The sequence below is a fragment of the Castor canadensis genome, chromosome 8 (genome assembly GCF_047511655.1).
Source record: "Castor canadensis chromosome 8, mCasCan1.hap1v2, whole genome shotgun sequence".
Taxonomy (NCBI): Eukaryota; Metazoa; Chordata; class Mammalia; order Rodentia; family Castoridae; genus Castor; species Castor canadensis.
This window is the reverse complement of record NC_133393.1, coordinates 29,974,132-29,995,946: the sequence shown is the minus strand read 5'-3', so window position 1 is coordinate 29,995,946 and position 21,815 is coordinate 29,974,132. Positions and strand designations below refer to the sequence as shown.

Below are 21,815 nucleotides of genomic sequence, written 5' to 3'. Positions count from 1 at the left end.
GACCAGGAAAATTTTGTGATTGGCTTGTTGCTAAGGGTAGTAAGGTAGATAAATGGTGATTAGGTCAGTGGCCAGTTGGTTGCTCAACGGACTCTTGCCTCCCACAAGCCCTGGTCACAATGGTATAAGAGGATTTCTATCATTCTTTGGGGCCAGGTATGATTTTTTCCAATAAGTAGTGGGGTGTTTCCAGTAAGCTCCCGATGACAAGGAGGGGGTATGGTCTAACATGGTGGTCTTTATGCTCATCCTAATAAACCTGAAATTCAAAAATTCTGCCAAAATTTAAAATACTAACTCAGCACCATTAAGAAGTCACAGTTATGTAATCAATGGGTGAATTTAGTATTTAGTAATAGAGAAAAATCTACCTAAATAATTTACAACAGCCATGCATAGAGAGCTGTTATGCCTACAGGATAGTGGATGAAAACCTGGAGAAATGATTGGAGAGAAAAAACTTTTTCTAGCAAAGCAACCCCCCCCCAAAAAAAATGCCTATTACACTTGAGATTATAAATGTGACACGGTTTTAGTTCAATGTGGTTATCCTTTTTTTTTTCCAATCAGTAATAAATTCTGTTTTGATTGGTAACAGTACTTTTGCTCTGATTTTGACATGGAGAAGACAAGGATAAACACTTAACTTTGCCCCCAACCCTACAGCCTTTTCTCCATAGAGCACAGAGAAGATCTGTGGTCCCGAGGGCTCACAGGGCTCTAGAATAAGAGTATCCATTGCTTGACTGTTACTGTTTTTTGTTTCCTGTCCTAGGTGGCTGACTCTGGCTTTTGAAAAGTATTTGAGTCCCTTAGAGGGGCAGTGGGGGAAAAGGAGACCCAACAACAGGACAGAGAAGTACAGCAAGCTACTTTGGAAGAATTTTGTGATGCCTATGAGCCCCACTACTGTTACCACTCTTTTTATCACCACTCAACCCCATTGTTATAAATCAATAAGCAACCTAGAAATAGCAAAACAAATAACATTGGTGAAGAAGGCTAATGGATGCCTAAATGGAGAAGGAAATAAAGAAGAAGGATCTTCCATCCCATGTGTGAGCTGACCCTCTGCTGGCTTCCTGTTTCTGGATATTCTCTACTGGAGTCACATTGAGTTTATGGGCTATTAATTTGTCCTTTGTGTTTACTGCTTTAAAATAAGGCAGTTTTTTCTATATTTCCTTTCAGGACAAGCTGAGTGCAAAAGAGATGAGCAAGTTCATTGGCTGTAAATCTCAGGGTCCCGCCTCCCACAGTAGTTTCACTTCTGAATTGACTCTTTTATTAAGTTCTCAGATTTCAGGAAGTGACAGCCTCTGAGGAGACTAGCCGCAAATTCTTTCTGTCTTCATGAAAGATCCAGGCCAGGATCCTCTGGTGGATGGTTTGTAATTAGGGTGGGCAATGGGAGTGGGAGTGGGGGAAAGGTAAGGTGGGGAGTGTATTTCCTGATAGCAGAGCCCTGCCCCCTACTCTGGAAATGGCTCAGAAGGTTGTCTTACAGCTCTCATCCTTTGTCTGTTCTTGCCTTCTCCAGACTTCACACCAAATCTCTGAAGATCCAGAACAGAAGGTGAGTGAGGTCCAGACAGACAGCCTGGGGCTTCAGAAGGAGAGAAGGCCCTTCTCCCCAGGAGCTCTGCACCCTGGCAGAGAGTGTCCTAGTGTATCCTTGGAAATGATCTGCCAGGGAGCAATGGCTTCAGAAAAGTCCTTTGTGTCTCCAAATTGGTCATGGTTATGAGAGGAAAATCACCCATCTGGTAATAGTACTTCAATTCCTGTTTTCAATTCTAGGCACTGTCATTTCAAAGGATAAATCATTATATAAACTTTCCCCATCTTCTTCTGGTGGAGTCAGTGTGTTGGGAGAACCAGAATGGGTTCTCAGAAGATGATGCCACAAGAGGCCAGGGACAAACATGGTTGCTGGTCTCTACTCTGTTGCCTCTAGTTGTCATGTCCCAAGTGTTAGATACAAGGGATCCAGCACTCTGAATTCCACAGAGGCCTGGCCTCCCTCTCCTCCTTTCTACCTTCCCTATATCCTGGGTACTGTCAACTGTGTTTTAGTCTTGTGCATGTCTCCTGGGAGCTAGATCCTGTTCTGTAGAAGAAACATAAAACTCCCTAGTTCTGCAGGAGCTCTGTTTCCAGGAAAAATTGCTTACCAGGGCTAGTGCTCCTCTATAGTCCTTTTTCCAAATCTCTTTTCCTCAGTTCAGGGATGGGATGCAAAAGTAACCATTTTTTTCTGGTAGCCTTTTTTACGTTGGCCGTCTTATTGGTTGAGTCTCCTTGAGATTTTATAACCTTAAATCTTATGATCTAATGTGGGTTGAGGGTAGTGGTCAAGGTAGAGTCAAACTTGGCTGTCTAACTGGAATCCTCCACAGACCTCTAGTAATTAGTGTTATAAAGTGATATTTTTGTTTACAATAATTATAATTCTTCTGGAGTGTATGAGAATGAGATGAGTTCTATATTCCCTGGCTGAGTTTTCATTCTTGGTTGAAGTTTTATGAGAAATCCTGCCTTGCCTCTTCTTTTTTTTTTTTTTTCTCTTAGGTACTGGGCCTTGAACTCAAGGCCTACACCTTGAGCCATTCCACCAGTCTTTTTTTGTTTTTTTTTGTAATGGGTGTTTTTAAGATAGGATCTTGAGAACTATTTGCCTGGGCTGGCTTTGAACCTCGGTCCTCCTGATCTCTGCCTCCTGAGTCTCTAGGATTACAGGCATGAGCCACTGGCACCTGGCCTGCCTTGCTTCTCTTACCACATAGCCCAAGAGAATGTTCTATAGTAATGGAATGTTCTCTCTGGCCTGTTGTAACCACCAGACACGTGACTTTTAGGCAAATGTAATCAACAGTGACAAACTTGATTTTAAATTTTATTAAATGTTTATTAAGGTAAATTTAAATGGCCACCAATGATAATAGCTCTTGTGTTAGAGCTTATTTATGCAATATTTAAATTCCAGTCTGTTGCTTTCTGCAGACAAGTCTTGTCTATGGCTATCCCACCCTGAATGCGCCTTATCTCATCTCATCTCAGAAGCTAAGGAGGGTCGGATCTGGTTAGTACTTGGATAGGAAACAAGTCTTCCAGGCCTGTGTATGCCAGTAGCAGCACCACATCTCTCAGAAGAACAAGTAAAATATATTTTTATCACTGTGGAAAACTCTGCCTGCTTCAGCTGTACTCCTAGACCCAATATTGGAGTTTCTCAAGAAAAGCCATGACCTCAGCTGATAGCATCAAGAAGATGAGAGAGATAGCCACTTGCTCCATCTGCATGAATCTGATGACTCACCCAGTGAGCATCAAATGTGGACATAGCTACTGCCACTTGTGCATATTGGACTTCTATAACAAGTTACGCCTAATGCAACCAACGCTGAAGATACTGGACTGTCCTCTGTGTCGGGGCCCTTTTGATATGAAGAGCCTCCGACACAACAGAGAGCTGGAAAACATAATTGAAGTCATTGAAGAGATGGAGAAGATGGACCATGAGATGGTATGTGAGGAACATGGAGAGAAGCTCCACCTGTTCTGTGAAGAGGAGGGCCAGCTCATCTGCTGGCGCTGTGAGCGGGCAGCACAGCACAAAGGGCATGCCACAGCTCTTGTGGAAGACGTATTCCAGGGCTACAAGGTAAGCATGGAGGTCCTGGACCTCATCAAATACCAGGTTTCATTCTGTTCCTAAGACCTGAGAGTATTTAACCCATAGTCTATGGTTATGACCCTGTAATACAACTCTTTTATCAGTGAAATAGTTTGTGATTAAAACTAGGTTGTGATGTATCCTTGCTGAATCAAGTCTAAAGTGTTCATCCTGACACTCAGTGGGTGGTCAGACTTGTTTCTTCCTTTTGTATTATAATGAATTTCTCCATGCTCCACAACATGTTGTTTTCAGACCAAACCCCTGCATGTTTTTGCTTTAAACTGTATGTAATTTCAGAACCACAATAATGCAAGATTCTGTGGTAGGATCTGAAAACATAGGGGAAAATTACTTACTAATTTCAGGTATCCTGTAGTTCAGTTGAGAAGACAAGCCAGCCAAAGACTGCCTGGCACCTGGTAATTATGTGGAAGAAGGGGCACTAGGTGGCAAGTAGTAGTCCATCCTACTGGCGACTCTTGAAGGACACACAAAATTCACCATCGACAGCACATTCAAGGCAAAGGGACCTGCACATGCAAAGGCACAACTATGGGACCCTATTGATTCACTGTGACAGGCTGATTACCACAGAAAAATTGTCCCTAAAATAAAGGGAAAGTGCAGTGTCAAAGAAGATTCCAGAAGAGTCAAAGTGTATTAGTCAGCTTTTTGTCCCTGTGACAAAATGCCTCAGAGAAACCAACTAAAGGTGCAAAGGCTCACAGTTTGAAGCAGAATTTCAGCAGGAGCATGTAGTAAAGGAGGCCACCAGCTCATGTCAGCATGGAAACAGGGGAGGGGGAAGGGAGGGAAGAGGAGAGGAGAGAGAGGTGTCAGGGACGAGATACAGTACCCAAGGATATGCTCTCAAGAACACACTCCCATCTAGATCCCACCTCTTAACTTTCTAATCCCTCGCAATACTCCTTCAAATTATGAGCCCATTAATGGATTAATCCATTGATTACATCAGAGCCCCATGATCCAACTGAGGCAGGAGGATAGAGAAATGTAGGTTGGCCGAGAAGGGTAAATGGGTACTAACCCAAGTTTTCTGCCTTAGGACACGTCCCAAGTCCCACCAAGGACATGCCTCCTTCAGAAAGCATCTGGTTGGAAATGTCCTTGGAACGCCCTTATGTGGTTAGATCAGTGACCTCTGCATCATGATAAAGGAGGATGTTTCTGCAGAGAGGAAAGTCCTGGAACTAGGGCATGTGCTGAGGGCTAGGGAACTTGACCTTTTGAGAAAGCTCCCTCACCCACTTAAACTCTCCCTCACTAACACCTTGTGGGCATGTAAGGAAAGGGGCCCTTTGCGTGGCAGAAAGAAAAAGCAGGCTACTCTGTCCTGCTAAATTTGAGGAAAATGTGCTCAGTATGGGGACCCTTGTTCTGTCCTCCAAAACATGGAGGTAGTTTGTGTGAAGACTCCAGCTCCTTAATAAGGACATATTAATCCTGACAACTCCACACACACGGCTCTTCCCTAGACTCTATGCACTATTCTGCAGTTAATAACTGTAATAAGGGTGTTACCATTTGCATTACTTTCCCACTAAGAAGTAAGGAAAGAAACAGCACAGGGTAATGGTTTTAAGTCTCAGATTGCTTAGATAGAACTCTTAGCTCTGACACTTCCTAGATGGTTAATTTGGGATAAATTACTTAAACTCTTCGTGACTTGATTTCTCCATCTGCAAATGGGGATAACAGCAGTCCCTGCCTCCAAAACATAACACACATACCCAGGAGTTGTACAGGCTTTAAAGGTATTAAAATATGAAAAGCTTAAAGTAGCACTTGGGACATAGCACGGGCAAGTCTTCTCTAAATCACTTATGCAGTGCCCTTTGCTAAGAGCGCTCAAGAATTAATGATTATAGTTTGGTTTACAGAGGTCAGAAGCCAGTTATTTTACCTTTGACCACAATGAGAAATTTAGGTTAGCTTCAAATTGCTTTCAATGAAAAGATGAGAAACTATTTTTTAAAATAACCTAAAAGCTTGACAAGGATACTAAGTTCTTTTACATTGTTTTCTTGATGCCACTTATCAAAACGTATCAGGATTCCCCTCTCCATAAACTCTTTCTAATAAATTTAGTTGGTACTCTGGTATTTCTTTTCTAACTCACACTACAAAGTTCCATGTGTCCCTGTTACCCCTGGCACTGGTTATGTTTGCTTCAACACACTAAATTTCATAAAATCTCACTAAGGTGATCATATTCTATATACAACTTTTCCTCAGCAAGGTTGTTGTGGATATGATTTTATCAACAGATGAAATTGGAATCAAAGCTTTATTATCCCGTTCCTAAGCCTCATTTTCTACAGCACAGACATGATGTTATATATCCCACTGATACTGGTTTCTTGATCCTGAGTTTGTGTATGGGCAAAACTGATAATTGAAGATTCTGGCTCAGGAGTTAAGAATGAAGCAAGGGCAAAGTCTATTGAAAGGATAGCAAAGCTCCCATATACATAAGAGGGGCTTTGGGAAAAAAGCTAAGCCATGGAATTTGAAGTCTAGGAGATGATATAGGGCTCTGCCTGACTTAGGTATACCTACTTTACCTTGAAACTACATTTGTAATTGATGTCATCTAGTTGATGTCCCACTGAACCTGACCATCTGGTCACCCCCATCTTTATTGTACTGGACATTCCAGGAGGGTCTGGTCAGCTTGTCCTGGCCTTGAGGACCACCATTTACACTTTACAGCTACCTTTTCTTAACTTGGTAAGAAGTTTGCTGTTTCACTTTTCTGAGAAGCCTGTTTCCCATCTCTTTAGATGTTTGTTTTCAAAGATGCCTCCCTGTCTCCCTTATCTAGGATAAGGACTGCTACATTTTATTGTTTTGATGAGAAGCCTGTTGTTTTACTTCTTTGAAGAGCTTGCTCATCATGTCTCCTTAGATGTTTACTTTAAATGATGCCTTCCTGTCTCCTTTATCTAAGACAAAGTCACTTCTGTTATTTGCTCCCCTTATACCACCACAGTTCAGAACTGCTAAGAGGATCAATATGTTAGGGCACTTACAGCCCTCAGCATGTTCCCTGGGAAACCCCTTAAGAACTCAATGAATATTCACTGTGATTTGAACACATCTAGAAGAGCTGGGATTCCCATTACTTGACTAATAAACAATTTTATTGCATAAACTTTATTCATCCAATTTTTCCTTCAGGAAAAACTCCAGTGTGCTGTGACAAAATTGAGTCAACTCCAAGAGGAATGTGTGATACAAATGCTGTTTGTGAAAACACAAATAGCTGATTGGAAGGTAAGAATCTGAGCTCATTGATCTCAAGCTATTTTTTATTCTAGAGGTTAGGCATGTAGGATGATTGGGACAAAGGAGAGTCATGATTGGGACAAAGGAGAGTCATGAATGCTTCTCACTGTTCCAGACCAGATAGATGAAACCCAAGGAAGAAACCATTGTTTCTATGCCATAACTGTTTATATCCATGGGATTACATCACCAAATCCTTCAGTCTTCCAATAATAATGGCTTGGATTCTTGAAAACTCAATCAAGGGAAGCAGAACTGCTATATCTAATTCCCTAGAACTAGCTTTACTCGATTTCACATTTTAAATCTATCAATCTAGAATTCAGGCATCTTCCTTCTTACTTAGTTACATACACCATAGTGTAGGGCATGACTCTTGCAGAGTCAGAAACCAACCTATGAGAGCATTAGGAAAGCAGGATCACTTCAGGCTGAGATTCATGGAGGCAGTGAAATAAATCTACTTGATTTATAAGGAGCATGTTAACTGCTGCAAGAATGTACACACTTGTAACTGCATACTATATGATTTCAGGCTATCCATGTTGTCTGAGACACATCTGTTCTGGAAACATCTGTCTTCCATTAGCTTGTAGTCATTCCATAGGCAGGTGAACCATTTTACCCTTTCAATCTTGCCTCCTTTATATGTGGATGTTAAACTTGTGCTGCAAGTGAATGCTCTTACTTCCTTAAATTCTGGGATCTTGGACAGTGTGAAGACCTTGATTATATCTAACATACTTGGAAAGGCCATCAATACCATAGCTAAAGCTATACCTGTCTCTTATACAAAAAATTCACTTCATCCTAAATCAATGATCCTATTATCACAAAATCATAGTCAATGAATTGAGAAAGCACTCATGGAAAGTTTAATTCTTTGTCTCCTCAAATGTGAGCTAAGTTCAGTGAGATCCATCATTTGTATTTTTATATGGAAAACTGGTCCTCCCGGATTGACATGACCTTGCCATTTTGGGGCCGGAACTACCACAATAACAGACAGGGACCTGGTAGTTGAGGCAAGAACATAAATAAAACTATACAAAAGCTTGGGATAATCAATACTGAGACTGTTAACAGTTTCTCTGGGGTCAGGGGCATGTTTACTGTGAACAATTGCCCTCTTGGACCAATCATTAAGGAGAGATCTTTAATCACTACTCACTTCCTACTTGCTCATTACTCCTTAGATCAAAGAAAAACATAATCAAAGGGTGGTGGGTGGGCTGGTGGCATGGCTCAAGTGGTAGAAGGCCTACCTATCAAGCATGAAGCCCCGGTTCAAACCCTGTTCATACCTGTTCAAAACTTGACTTCAGTACCACACACAAAAAAATGGGGTGGTGGGATGTATCAGTGGAACAGGTGCCCCAGAAGTCATCCACTGCTCTGGAAATAATCACAAATAAAACTCACTCACTTGGCTCAGTTGGAGAGATTTGAGTCAGTCTTTGAGTTCTCAGCATGGTTCTCATTCTGAGGCAGATGTTTCCTTTAAGTTTCCATGGGAACTTAACATAGCAATGGGGATGACAAAGATGACCCTAGGCTGGTAGATCAATATTTCTCAGTTAACCCTAACCAAAGTCTGATATACCAGTACTCTCTTTGCCAAGAATCAAATACACTTCTTCCAGTCTGGTTGTCTTAAAATACATTCTTATGAATATTCTCTACCAACTCTTGCTTTAAGAAATTTCCTCAGACTCAGAGATCCCTTCATACATCCCAACTGATAAAAGAAGATTACAACTTAGAAAGTATTTGAACCTGTCCCAAATACCATGATTAAATTTTCTAGTCTTCCTGTTCTACCAGATTCCTGTATCTTGGTTGAAAAGGAAAAAATTAATCAGGTGACTGATTATATAGAGAATAAGGGACAATATTTCCCACATCTGAGTGCCAGTAGGAAGTCTTTTCAATATAAGTGACTCATCAGAAAATTATGTCACGGTGGCTGATTATACTCTTTCTTTTCTGTGTGAAGTAAAATAACACAAAATTTTACATACTAACCATTATGCATGTACAGTTCAGAGGCACTAAGTATTTTTGTGTTGTACAGCCATTGCCATATACATCTACAGAACATTTCTTATCTACAAACTGAAATTGAAAATGTCCCCATTAAACACAAACTCCCCATTCTTCCTTTCTCCCAATTCCTGTAATCACTGTTTGGCTTTTTGTGACTGTAAACTTAACCATTAATGGTACCTTATATAAGCGAGTATTATTTTGTCCTCTAGTTTCTGTCTTATTTCACTAAGCACAATGTCGTCAAGGTTCATCCTTACCAAAGCATGGGTCTGACTTTCATTCTTTCTTAAGATTGAGTAATATTCTGTTTTCTCCACAGACCACATTTTATTCATCCATGCAACCAAAGATGGATATTTAGTTTGTTCTACCTTTTGACCATTCATTTGTGATTCTAGGAGCTGATAGAGATGCAGAGGCAAAAAGTAAAGTCTGAATTCAAGAATCTCCAGACATTTCTACATGAGGAGGAGAAGTGTTACCTCTGGAGGCTGGAGAAAGAAGAAGAGCAGATGCTGAGGAGAATGAGGGACAGCGAGGCCAAGGTGGAGCAGAAGAGCAATGAACTTGAGAGCCATATCCTGAAACTGGAGGCAAAATGTCAGGGTTCAGTCCAGAACTTGCTACAGGTGAGACTGTGGGCTTAGAGCAGGGAGAGGAGGTATGTGTTACTGAGTTGGTAAGAGGAGAATAGTAAGGAAGCATGGGAGGATTGGCAAGGCCTGCCTTCACTCAAAAGTGATGTAGTATTACATGGAACTTAGGATAATGTTTCTTTTATATTATACATCAATCTTGTCAGAATGGCTTCCACTAGATGATAGGAAAATGTGATGTTCATTATACAAATACACTTCTCTTATGGTGAACATAGAGTGGCTAAACAGACCCATGGGATATTTCTGCCTACATTGTCCCCTTAGCCCATGCACTTAAATCCCTCAGTGGAAGACTCACTCCTAAAATATGCTTTCAAGTGAAAGACAGTGATAGTGTGTCAGCCAGCACCATGGTAACATTTCTCCTGATTTGCTTGCAGAGCACAGGCTCCACAGCCTTTTTGCAGCTTCATGAAGGATACATCTCATCAACATAAACCTCTGGTGCTCTTAATTCTGGCTCCACTAATGGGATTGGTTGAGAGTATAGTGTATCTGCTCCACCGCCTCTACACCACCTCTGTGGCCCAGGGTCAGGAACTCTGTATGAATTAACCACTAAAGATTTGTGTGATAAGAGGTCTCCAATATGGGCTCACTCTGAAAGAATCAGTAACCCTGAAACAAGTCTTGTAGAAAGAGTAAGCAAAGTGTGAGGACCTTCACCCCAAGCTGATACCATTACAGACAATTCCCCACAGGCTTCCACTGGGAAGATAACAGACCTTGCTAAGTCCACCAGAGGGTGGGTTGGGAATCATTCCATCTGAGTGTCCATCCATATGGAACGCAGGGTTTGCTGTCTTTCCTTCTTTGGGATGAGTGTTTACAGAGAGCATCTTCACTTCCCATATGTCATGAAATACTAATGTTAACACACTCTTCTTTTGATTTTATAGGATGTGAAACAAACTTTAAGCAAGTAAGTCCTGCTTGAATGAAGGACGGGAGGGCTGAGGACATTTGAGAGCTGAATGGAATGTGGCACTAAGGAAATCTCTGGCCTCTGCTTCTTCTAGGAGTTTGGCTGTGAAGCTGGAAACACCTGAGAACATTGCCTTGGAGATTCATACTACCTGTAATGTCTCTGAGCTGTACTTTGATGTGAAGAAAGCATTAAGATGCCATCAAGGTAAGTGAACTCAAGGATCCTTAAAAGTTATGGATGGAAGGGACCTTAGGCAGGATCTAAGATTAGCAAGTATCCTCGGCTAGGTTCACAGTCAAAGTTTGTTCACTCATCTTCTGTGGAGCTGTTGCACTCTCCCCTTGTGGTGAGCTCCCAAGCTCAGTATGCTCTGCATACAGTTTGTCTATACAGACCCCTCTAGTTCCTGTTCCTCCTTGAAGTAACCATGTCACTTTAGGCAATGCCAGTCACTCAGGTTCTCCATCTAAAAAATTAGTATGATGAAAGGTCCTTCTTCATTGAGTTGTCATGAAAATTAACTGCATTATTATGCAAGAGTTAGCACAGTGACTGTCACATGACCTACCCTTCATGGTAGTAGATCTGATTATAGTGTTTATGGTGAATATTTCTAGTACTTAGTTTTATGCAAGCAAGGTAGGTGATTATTACTGACTACATTTGAAATAATTTCAGGGACTTGACCTAGGTAATGCAGGTAAATGTTAGAATCATCCAAAAATCAGTTTTACTGACTTCAAAGACTAAGTTTTCTGCTCCATTGAATGTATTAATTGGTGTTTGCTGTATTTCCACAATTTTTTTATTCATAATTACAAAATTAAAAACTCTGAAAGTAGAAATTTTTTCATTGTTTGTTTGTTAACCCAGGCTAGCCTCCCAATCACGGATGTGCTTGCTTGAAAATACCCCACTTGAAAATAGAAAGTTTTATAAGGATTGATGTGGCTGCAATAGTGGAACTGACCTAAAATAATTTGGTGGCTGCATTAGTTACCTATTGCTACCAAGAAATTACCACAACTTTAGTGACTTTAAATAATACAAATATTCCAGTTTTTGTGAATCTGTAGAGATTAGGTGGGCCTTCTTCTTAGGGTTTTACAAGGGTTGTGTTCTCATCTGGATGTTATTCGTGGGAAGAATCTACTTTTTTTTTTTAATTGTTTCATTATTCATATGTGCATACAAGGCTTGGGTCCTTTCTCCCCCCTGCCCCCAACCCCTCCCTTACCATCCACTCTGCTCCCTCCCTCTTCCCCCTACCCCCTCAATACCCAGCAGAAACTATTTTGCCCTTTTCTCTAATTTTGTTGAAGAGAGAGTATAAGCAATAATAGGAAGGAACAAGTGTTCCTGGTTGAGATAAGGATAGCTATACAGGGAGTTGACTCACATTAATTTCCTGTGCCGTGTGTGTTACCTTCTAGGTTAATTCTTTTTCATCTAACCTTTTCTCTAGTTCCTGGTCCCCTTTTCCTATTGGCCTCAGTTGCTTTTAAGGTATCTGCTTTAGTTTCTCTGCGTTAAGGGCAACAAAAGCTAGCTAACTTTTTAGGTGTCTTACCTATCCTTACCCCTCCCTTGTGTGCTCTTGCTTTTATCATGTGCTCAAAGTCCAATCCCCTTGTTGTGTTTGCCCTTGATCTAATATCCACATATGAGAGAGAACATACGATTTTTGGTCTTTTGGGCCAGGCTAACCTCACTCAGAATGATGTTCTCCAATTCCATCCATTTACCAGCAAATGATAACATTTCATTCTTCTTCATGGCTGCATAAAAGGAATCTGCTTCTAAAATTACTTGGGTTGCTGTCAGAATTCATTCAGGGATCATGGTCCTGGCTTCTTGTTGACTTTTTTTAGTGAAAGTAACAGTAAAGTTTATTAGGAGAGGAATACCCTTTCAACAGACTAAAAGCAAGTTGTCTCTAGAGTGAGAACAAAGAGGTGGGGCGGGGAGAGAAAGAGAGTCATTTCCTATTCCCCATGCAGGAAATGAGAGCAAAACTCCTCTTGTTGACTTGGCTGGAGTCTGCCCTTAGGTTCTGTCCATATGAGCTTCCAACATGGCCAGCTGTTTCTTCAAAGTGAGCTCAGAAGAGACTGTACCCCAAAGCTGCTAGCCAGATGAAATTTTAAATAATGAAATTAATTCATAGGAGTAACATGCTATCATACTTTCATATTCTTTTTGTGTGTGAGTATGTGTGTGTGTGTGGTACTGGGGCTTGAACTCAGTGTCTTCACCTTGAGCCACTCAACCAGCCCAATTTTTTGTGATAGGGTTTTTCAAGATAGGGTCTTGTGAACTATTTGCCGGGACTGCGGACTGGCTTTGAACTGCAATTCTCCTGATCTCTATCTCCTAAGTAGCTAGGATTACAAGCATGAGCTACCAGCACCTGGCTCTGCCCATGCTTAAAGGGAAGGAATACCAAAAGAGGGCAAACACCAGCAGGCAAGGAACATGGAAGATCATCCTAGAGTATGTCTGCCACAGTGACCAAATCTGAAATGCACTGATACAAGATTATTTGAAGTTTTTATCCTGCTAACTTTCAATATATGTTTAAATACAGAAATACTGCAGTTGATAACAGGACTGCCTTAGAACCCAATGGGATGGACACATACGTTAGAGTACTAGGTCTGAAGTGAAAATGTTGATGTGAAGGATGTGCATGCTGATTTCACTGGATATCACAGATGTTGCAATTGTACTTGTTAATACCTTACCAGCAACATAAGACCTTCCACTACTCCACATCTTCCTACATTTTTTGTTTAAAATTGACAACTTTTGTCCACCTAAAAGATTTCAAATGACCCTAGTTCTGGACTAAATTTAAATTTCTGCAGTCGATTTTTTTTTTTTTTTGGTATTTCTATTAGCCTTTCAGGCTTTTATGATATACCATGATTTACTGTGGTAAGAGTAAATGGGATGCATTCCTCATTGATTTCTAGGGACTTGTTGTGGCCTGTATCTTCTCCTACTATGAATGACATTTTACATTTTCATTCTGTTTTTTGACAAGTAGAATTTCAAATTTAAGGTGGACCTATTTTCTTTTGGAGTCAGGGACTTCTGTTGCCAAGAGATTAGTCATCTCTGGGTATTGGATTTTGTCAGTGAGTTAGCTGTAATCAATTATAGCATTTATCTATCTATCTATCTATCTGTATATAAACGTTTATATCATAAAACCTTTGTATCATAGTTAACATATAGCATACCTTAATACATAAATATTGGCTTTTTATCTGCATATTTATATATAATATGTGTAGTATGTTTTTGTATTATAAATTCATATGTGAACTGGGTATACGATGGTATACATATATAATATAGGTACATGTTTAAATATATTATATATATATATAATTTGGTTTGTTATTTTTCTATTCTGTACAAGATTTTTTTATTATATATGTATGTGTTTATGAGATGGAGATAGGGAAGCTTTTTCATGATTTCTGGAAGTCTTATATGCAAGACAAAGGGCTTTATACAGGACAGGAACCTGATTAACTCTGGTGTTCTGGTCCTTCATATCTCCGAATGAGTAAGATGCTCTGATGAAGACCATGGCATTGATATTATTACTACTGCTTATTAGGAGACACTTACAGTGTGCTAAGAATGAAGCATGAGGTAAACATTAGCTATTCAATTCTCCTCACCATTGTCTACAGCAGATATAATGACTTTCACTTTATAGTTGGCTCAGAGAGCTAGTAAGAAACAAGGCTTGATTTCAACACAAGTTGTGTTCTCATTACCAAAAAAGGCTGCTTAGTTGTATGCTGATTTTCTGTTGTTCTTTTGCAGTCAGTGTGACTCTGGATCCAAGTACTGCACATTCTGACCTATTTCTGTCTGAGGATCGAAGACAAGTGACTCGTGGATACTCCCAGGAGAATCTTGAATCTTCTTCCAAGAGATTTACTGCCTTCCCCTGTGTCCTCGGTTCTGAGGGCTTCACCTCAGGAAGACACTTCTTTGAAGTGGATGTTGGAGAAGGAACTGATTGGGATTTGGGAGTCTGTAGGGAAAATGTGCAGAGAGGCACTGACATGAAGCAGGAGCCTGAGTTTGGATTCTGGACCATCAGGCTGTGCAAAGAAAACAAGTATGTAGCACTTACCTCTCCACTGACTTCCCTTCATTTGAGTGAGCAGCCTCTGGTTGTGGGAGTTTTTATAGACTATGAGGCCGGACTTGTATCCTTTTACAACATGAGTACTGGCTCTCACATCTTCACCTTCCCAAAGGCTTCCTTCTCTGATACTCTCCTGCCCTTTTTCCAGGTTTATCAACATTCTCCTTTGTTTCTGCCAATTCCTGATTAGTAAAGAAAGGAGCAATGTCTCCTTGTTTTAACCAGCCCAGAAAATATGTATTTTCCATGAAGGTAGAAATTCAGTCCATTTTCTACACGGCTATTCCTCTAGTACCTAGAATAGTGTTGGGCTTTTTGTTGATGATTAATAAATGTGCATTAGGTTAAATAAATAGAGAGACTAACAATTATACATCATTCTCTGCATCCTTCTTTAGTGGGTCCAGGGTTTGATTTTCAGTAGTCCTTTGGTAATGAGTAGGTAACTCCAGCATCTTAGCTTCTGTATTCTCCCACTTTGATGCCATTTGCACTCATGTGTGGAGAATTAAAGAAAGTGATAATTGCCTGCCAACTTCATAAAAGATAATGAAAATCAAAATAGTGTCTCTTCTAACCACTGAAATCCAGACCTGCAGGCAGCTAGACCTACTGAGCTCTGCCTAGGCAATCACTAAGTAACATGTGAGAGAGAGGTTAAAGTTGGTTTATCATGATTTGCTTCAAATGGGAAGTGGATTGCAAGTAAAAATAAATTTTGATAGGGAACTCATTTCTCAAAAGAAAGGAATTTATATTTCCCACTCTGGATTAGAACCAGAAATCCTGAAATAATTTTAAGCTTCAGTAAATTGTTATCATTGGAATGATTGTTGACAATCTTTTTTTGTAAGTCTGATATGATTAGATAGGCTTTAATTCTAGAGGCATTTATTATGAAAGGTAAAGTCTCCGTGGTCATACCATGAGTGGCTGAATAACAGGGCCATAGTGAAGTCATCCAACACAAATGAACTTAATGATCATGACCAAAGTCACAAAATTATGTTTTATATTTCTTTTTAAAAATTGATGTTTGTTGAGGTCCTCTGGTATCATTTCTGTAAGGATAGGGGAAATGAAGCAAGAGCTGTTTGTGGATGTCAGATGGTGCAGCTCCACCTCTGCCCAGAGGAAGACTTAGAAGAGGTCAAACCAGTGCCCAAGCTCCCCAGTCAGAAGCTCTCCTAATCAGACTGATGGTGGCTGGGTTTTCATAGCAAGTGAAGGGTAACAGATTATGTGACTCTAACATATGCCACTTTTGAATAAGGTTATTTCAAGTAGAAAATAATTGAGAAAAATCAGATGCAAGAATAGCTTTCTGCAGACTTGGGGCAAAGTGATAGAGTGTCTGCCTAGGAAGTGCAAGACTCTGAGTTCAAACTCCAGTACTGACAAATTAAAAAAAAAATAGCTTTCTTGCCTCCTCCAATTTGCCTATTTGCAGGACATAAACTTATAAAGGTGTCCCCTTCCAGTCAGAAGGACAGAAAGGACAGAAGTTAGTCCCCAGAGATTCTTAGCCTGGAGACAGTACCAGAAGAAACTTCAGATCAAACCTTATTAAAAAAAAGAAAAGAAAAACTTGGTTTTCCTTGGCCTTGTCATGTCTCTAAAAATGTATTGTTCTTTTGTCAAAATGGTATATAAACACAAAGTTTACCCACTCCTTTGCATTACTTATCTCAAGTATCTCCCTGTGTGTGTGTGATGTGCATATTAACAAGTTTTTGTTTGCTTTTTCTGGTTAATATGTCTTTTATTATTCTAGTATACAAGGGGCCAGATGGAGACCCTAAGATAGCTAGAGGCAAAATATTTCTTTGGCTCCTCTACCTAAGGAATCCCAGTATTATTTGTCTTCTGTTCCCTTACTAGTAATACACTAGCTACTAAGTAAGTTATCATTGTGTAAGTGATAAATTCCACCTTCCTGCTGGGCATGTGAAGGTACAATCTAGGTAAGACTAAGTTCTTTTCTACTTCTTAGTCTGATCAAAATAAAAAGAAAATTATGATGCAAGCAACATGGAAAGAGCTTTTCCAGAAGTCAGGTTTGTTTGTGATTCTAGCTGCTGCCTGGTTATATCACCTCCACCCTTTGCCTGCAAGCATCTGCAATAATAGGGTCACCAGACTCAACCCTGAAATTACTTATCCCTTGTCCTCTCAGGTCTGCCTCTTGCTTGCAAAAGTTACAGGCTGGATGCTGATGACCACATACTTTCAGCTGCTGACCATCAAATTATCTCATACACTCCACTACCCACAAATGGCTCCAGATGAACTCAATCTGCTGTGAACATGACATCCAGGGGACCTTGGGTTCATTATACCATTATGATTAAAAAAAAAAAAACCCAATACCCACAAACACTATGACAGAAAAAAACTATGCCCAAATTAGTGAAGACGTAGCACCCCAATTCCTGGAAATTTCCTCCCCTTCTCATGCAAAGCTCCAATGATAGCATATAGAGCATACCTCCTCATATCTCAGTCCGAGTGAAAATTCAGACCACCAGCTGGGTGCTGGTGGCTCACACCTGTAATCCTAGCTACTTGGAAGGCTAAAATCTGGAGGAATGAGATTCAAGACCAGACTGAGCAAATAGTTTGGGAGACCTTCATCTCTAAAATAACCAGAGCAAAATGTCCTGGAGGTGTGGCTCAAGTGATAAAGTATCTGCTTTGCAAGCACAAAGTTCTGAGTTCAGACACCAGTACCCCCTTCCCACAAAAATATCCAGACCCTAGATGTGCTTGGGGAGGAGGTGCCCTAAGACATCAGTGACCCTTATGCATCCATTGGCCATTGTATAAAAATTTTGGGCTCCTCCTACAACTGTTTGGTTATTTGCAAATGATATCCAGTAGGAAAAGAACCTGTAGATTCACTATCCATGAGACAATTACATTGTGTCCAGAGGATCAAGGTGCATATCAAAAGGTTATAGGATTCTTGTTTTATAGATCGTTCCATTCTGTTTATACATTCTTCTCTTTCTCCTCTATTATATGCCTGTGTTCCTTCTCAACATTCAGTAGTCTATGTAAGCTCCACTTTCCTTCCTGTTTGGGAACACTTTTTTCAGAGCTATTTGGACCTCTGCCTTGTGAATTGCAATTCTTAAAATCCAAAATTAAGTATTTTTACTATTTTTGAGCTGATCAGCGGTGTCCCATCTATCTTTAATTTTAGATTCCTATAATATACCATCAACCTTCCACAAGTGTTGAATTAGCAAGAATTTAGTCCCTGGTTCTGCCTAAGAAGTCTGGCAAATACTTTCTTTCAGCACGTCCAACTAAAAATTAAGATTTTTTTCATATTAAGGAAGAAAGGATATAGAATACACATTTGTTAGAAAGCCAAATAATCTCCTCTACATGCAGATATTATCTAAACTGTACAGATTAATGGATCAAAAGCAAAAGAAAAGCTTCCAAACTCATTGATATAAAAACTTGATGAAGATAGTTCCTTTAGAAACAAGAAGTTAAATTTAATTCAATTGATAACCACCTTAGCTTGGTGTGCTAAACAACAGAAATTTGTTTCTTGGAGTTCTTGAGTCTGGTAAGACAAAGATGAAGTTGCCAGCTGATTTGATGCCTGGGAAGGAGGGTCCTCTCTTGTTTGCAGATAGCTGCTTTCTTGCTATATTTTCCCATGCCAGAGTCAGTTAGATGAGGACCCCATCCCCCACAGACCTCACCTGGATCAATAAACAATGTGCCTTCTGCATCCTACCTTCCATGTACAGTGACGTTCTGTTTGTTCCTAGACAATATCAAACTCATTTTGTTGCCAGAGCCCTTGAGCAAGCCCTATTCTTCATTCATAGCAGCCTTTTCCTCTCTTTCTTTTTTCTTTTTCTTTTCTTTTTTTTTAAAGAAACTGGTGGGACTGGTGGGATTGGGGTTTTGAACCCAAGGCTTTGGGCTTTCAAGGCAGGCATTCTCTAGTTTGAGTCACACCTCCAGGCCATTTTGCTCAGGAAATATTTGCCCAAGTTGGCCTCAGCTTCCCAAGTAACTGGGATTACAGGCTTAAGCCACCAAAACCAGCCTGCCTTTCTTCCTTTTTTCTGAAGTTGATGAGCTAATTATGATCACCAACTGGGCAGACAGAAAGTGAAAGGAGTTAACACCCCGGGAGGGAACCCTCAATCAAAGGGGAACCTAGTGGGTATATAAGTCACTGACTTTCAGAAAAACAATCCTAAAAGCCCTTCACACATCCAGTGGGATGGATGGAATCCAAGGTGATCATGGTGGTAACCATGTCGAGAATGAATATGGCACTGGCTTTTCCACCTTTTCTGTTTTATTCTCCCTATTCTGGCATCTCTGCATGCTGTGGTCACATTCTAATAACCAGTTCTAATCACATCCAAGTCTGAGCCCCACTTTTCAGAAACAGTAGCTACTGTCACTTCCCCCTTTCTTGCCATCTCTTAACGTATTAATGTACAAATTGCTATAGCTATCTGATGATTAAACTAGCACATATTTCTTTAGAATACTATGAAATTTAATAAATTTTATTCCTAGTACTAAGGAGAAAGCATGCCTATTGTGGTGGCAAATCACCTGGCCCACCTGTTAGATTTTACATTTTTTTCTCAGTGTGCATTTTCCCCTCTAGGATTACAAAGTATTTAATATTTGCTTTTAAATCACTTAGCAGTCTCATAATTACTCACATGTACATTCAAGTTGTTTCTTGCAGTTACAACTAATGTTCAAATTAACATCATTTTATATAAATAGGCCTTAACCTCTCTTGTATTGTTTTATGTTGGGTTTTGAAAGAAAATTCTAGAGTCATAGAATATGTTTAATTTACAATTCCCTAAAGATATATGATGGTGACTATCTTTTTGTATGTTTACTTAGCATCTATATATCTTCTTTGGTAATATATGGGTCACCATTTTAAAATGCGCCAAGGACCATTTTAAAGGTTGTTCATTTTCCTATTGTTTTAAGTGTTCTTTATGTATTTTGTATAACAGTCCCCCAAAAGATATATCTTTCACAAATATTCTGTAACTGTCTGTCTTGTGTTCAGTATATATTTGAAAATTTGCAAGTCCAAGAAAAGAAATAAATGAACGTGAAATACTAATTGAGCAGGATTCTTTATCACAAGTTTGCTTTAAAGCTAAAGAATAGTAATTGCAAGTTTTGAAATTTTGAATTGACTGAGCTTTGGATTATTAGCAAGGTGTGTTTACAACAATTGTTTGGTGACTTAATCTTTCACTTTTTGCAATAACATTTTCTTTTAGTTTTTTCTCATAAGTTTTGCAACAAAAATTCCCCAAACTGAACTAGTAATTTCTTCTTTTTTTTTTTTTCTGTGCAAGAATCCAAGCCTTATTATAGCTGGTGAAAGTTACTGGCTCAGATCCTATTAAGTATCATTTAAAATTTTTTGTTGAATATTTAGTTTTCATTTCAGGCAAGGAGTATCTACTCTTTTTAGCACTGTTGGAACAAAAATATTATACTCACTATAAAGTGGAATAAAATGGTTTTAATATTGTTCACTTTAACATCTTAATGTTTTCTTCACAATAAACAGCTTTGGTATTTTGTTCTGCTATAACATATTGTAGTTGCCTGTTCATCATGAGATTTGTGACATACTCTTTTCCAGTTTTCTTTCTTTTTCCTTATTGTTCTGCTCATAGTGCTAGCTTTGCAATATTCACTCAATTCTGCATCAATCAGTGTTAAACTTGCATTAAAAAAATTTAGCTAGAGTGTAGCTTAGTGGCAGAGTACTTGCCTAGGAAGGGCAAGGCCCTGGGTTTGATCCCCAGCACTGCAAGAAAAAAAAATCAAAAAAAGTTTTCCACCCTTATTTTTTAATTATAGAAATAGTAATAAATATTAATGTAATTATATTTAATTATCAAATAAATGTTAAATGTCCAAATAGAATTTAAATAAAGTAAAATGATCAATATTTTTATTTAATTGCTAATTACAATTTCCAAAATTATCATTGTAACTCCTAAAGTTTGCATAAAATATTTTTAATGTATAGATTTTTACTTTTTCTTTTTGGTGGTACTATGGTTTGAACTCAGGGCCTCACACTTCTATGCAAGTGCTCTATTACTTGAGCCATGCCTCCAGCCGTGTGTGTGTGTGTGTGTGTGTGTGTGTGTGTATATATATATATATATATAACATATTGTACTACCACAAGAAAAGTGCTGTGATATAAAATGTAAATGGAATGCTCTTTTTCATTAGGAGAGTAATTATGCTTTTGCGACAAAAGAAAGAAAGTTCCCTCAGGCCCTCCAATTTGTCCTATTCTGGGAATCAGAAGTCTCATCAATCCAGGGGTGGGGGAGGGGTATCTTCAGACTTCAGATCTGCTTCTCTTTCCCCCTTGTCTCTTTTCTACACCTCAGCTCCCTAAGGATAGGACTTATTTTTCATTCATGGTTCCATTCCTGAGCACCTGCTTTAATGGAACTGGACATTGTAGGTCCACTAAAGATATTAGGTGGATGTTAAAAATAATCTTTTCATCTCTCTACTGTACAGTCAGATCTTTGCCAGACCATCCTTCTGGTCTCTGTTTCCTCAAGTGTAATATTGGGCAATAATCGGAGTTGTTGTAGAGAAGGGTTTGGCATAAAGTGCTAGACATACAACACAAATAATGGGACTTTCTCCTTACAGAGTGATCACAAAGCACTTTCATGTATAGAACCTGCTAAAGAGGAATCCTTGGGCCACCATCACTTAATTTTAGTGTGATAATGAGTGAATCAATCCTTTCTCTGAACCTTCATTACTCTAGAAAAATCGATTTTAGATAGCAAAGTACAGTATTTACTATTGTGTGGGACTCATTCCACACCAGTTGTTCTTGACCGTTGCAGCAGCACATTCTGGTCATCAGGAGAGCTTTTCAATAATCCACTGTTGCCCAGTCTGCTCCAGACAAATTCAAGAGGGATGTCGGTGGGGAGACTGGGCGAG

At 39.5% G+C, this 21,815-nt stretch overlaps 1 protein-coding gene across 1 annotated transcript; it reads left to right on the top strand.

Moving 5' to 3' along the window:
* Positions 1 to 575: 575 nt before the first annotated feature.
* Positions 576 to 20,725, top strand: Trim38 (tripartite motif containing 38). The gene is made up of 8 exons (XM_020153173.2): positions 576 to 1,387; positions 1,541 to 1,576; positions 3,004 to 3,664; positions 6,881 to 6,976; positions 9,436 to 9,666; positions 10,596 to 10,618; positions 10,716 to 10,828; positions 14,468 to 20,725. Exons 3-8 carry the CDS (start codon positions 3,245 to 3,247, stop codon positions 14,986 to 14,988), a joined length of 1,404 nt encoding a protein of 467 aa, XP_020008762.1. The 5' UTR covers positions 576 to 1,387; positions 1,541 to 1,576; positions 3,004 to 3,244; the 3' UTR covers positions 14,989 to 20,725.
* Positions 20,726 to 21,815: the final 1,090 nt, after the last annotated feature.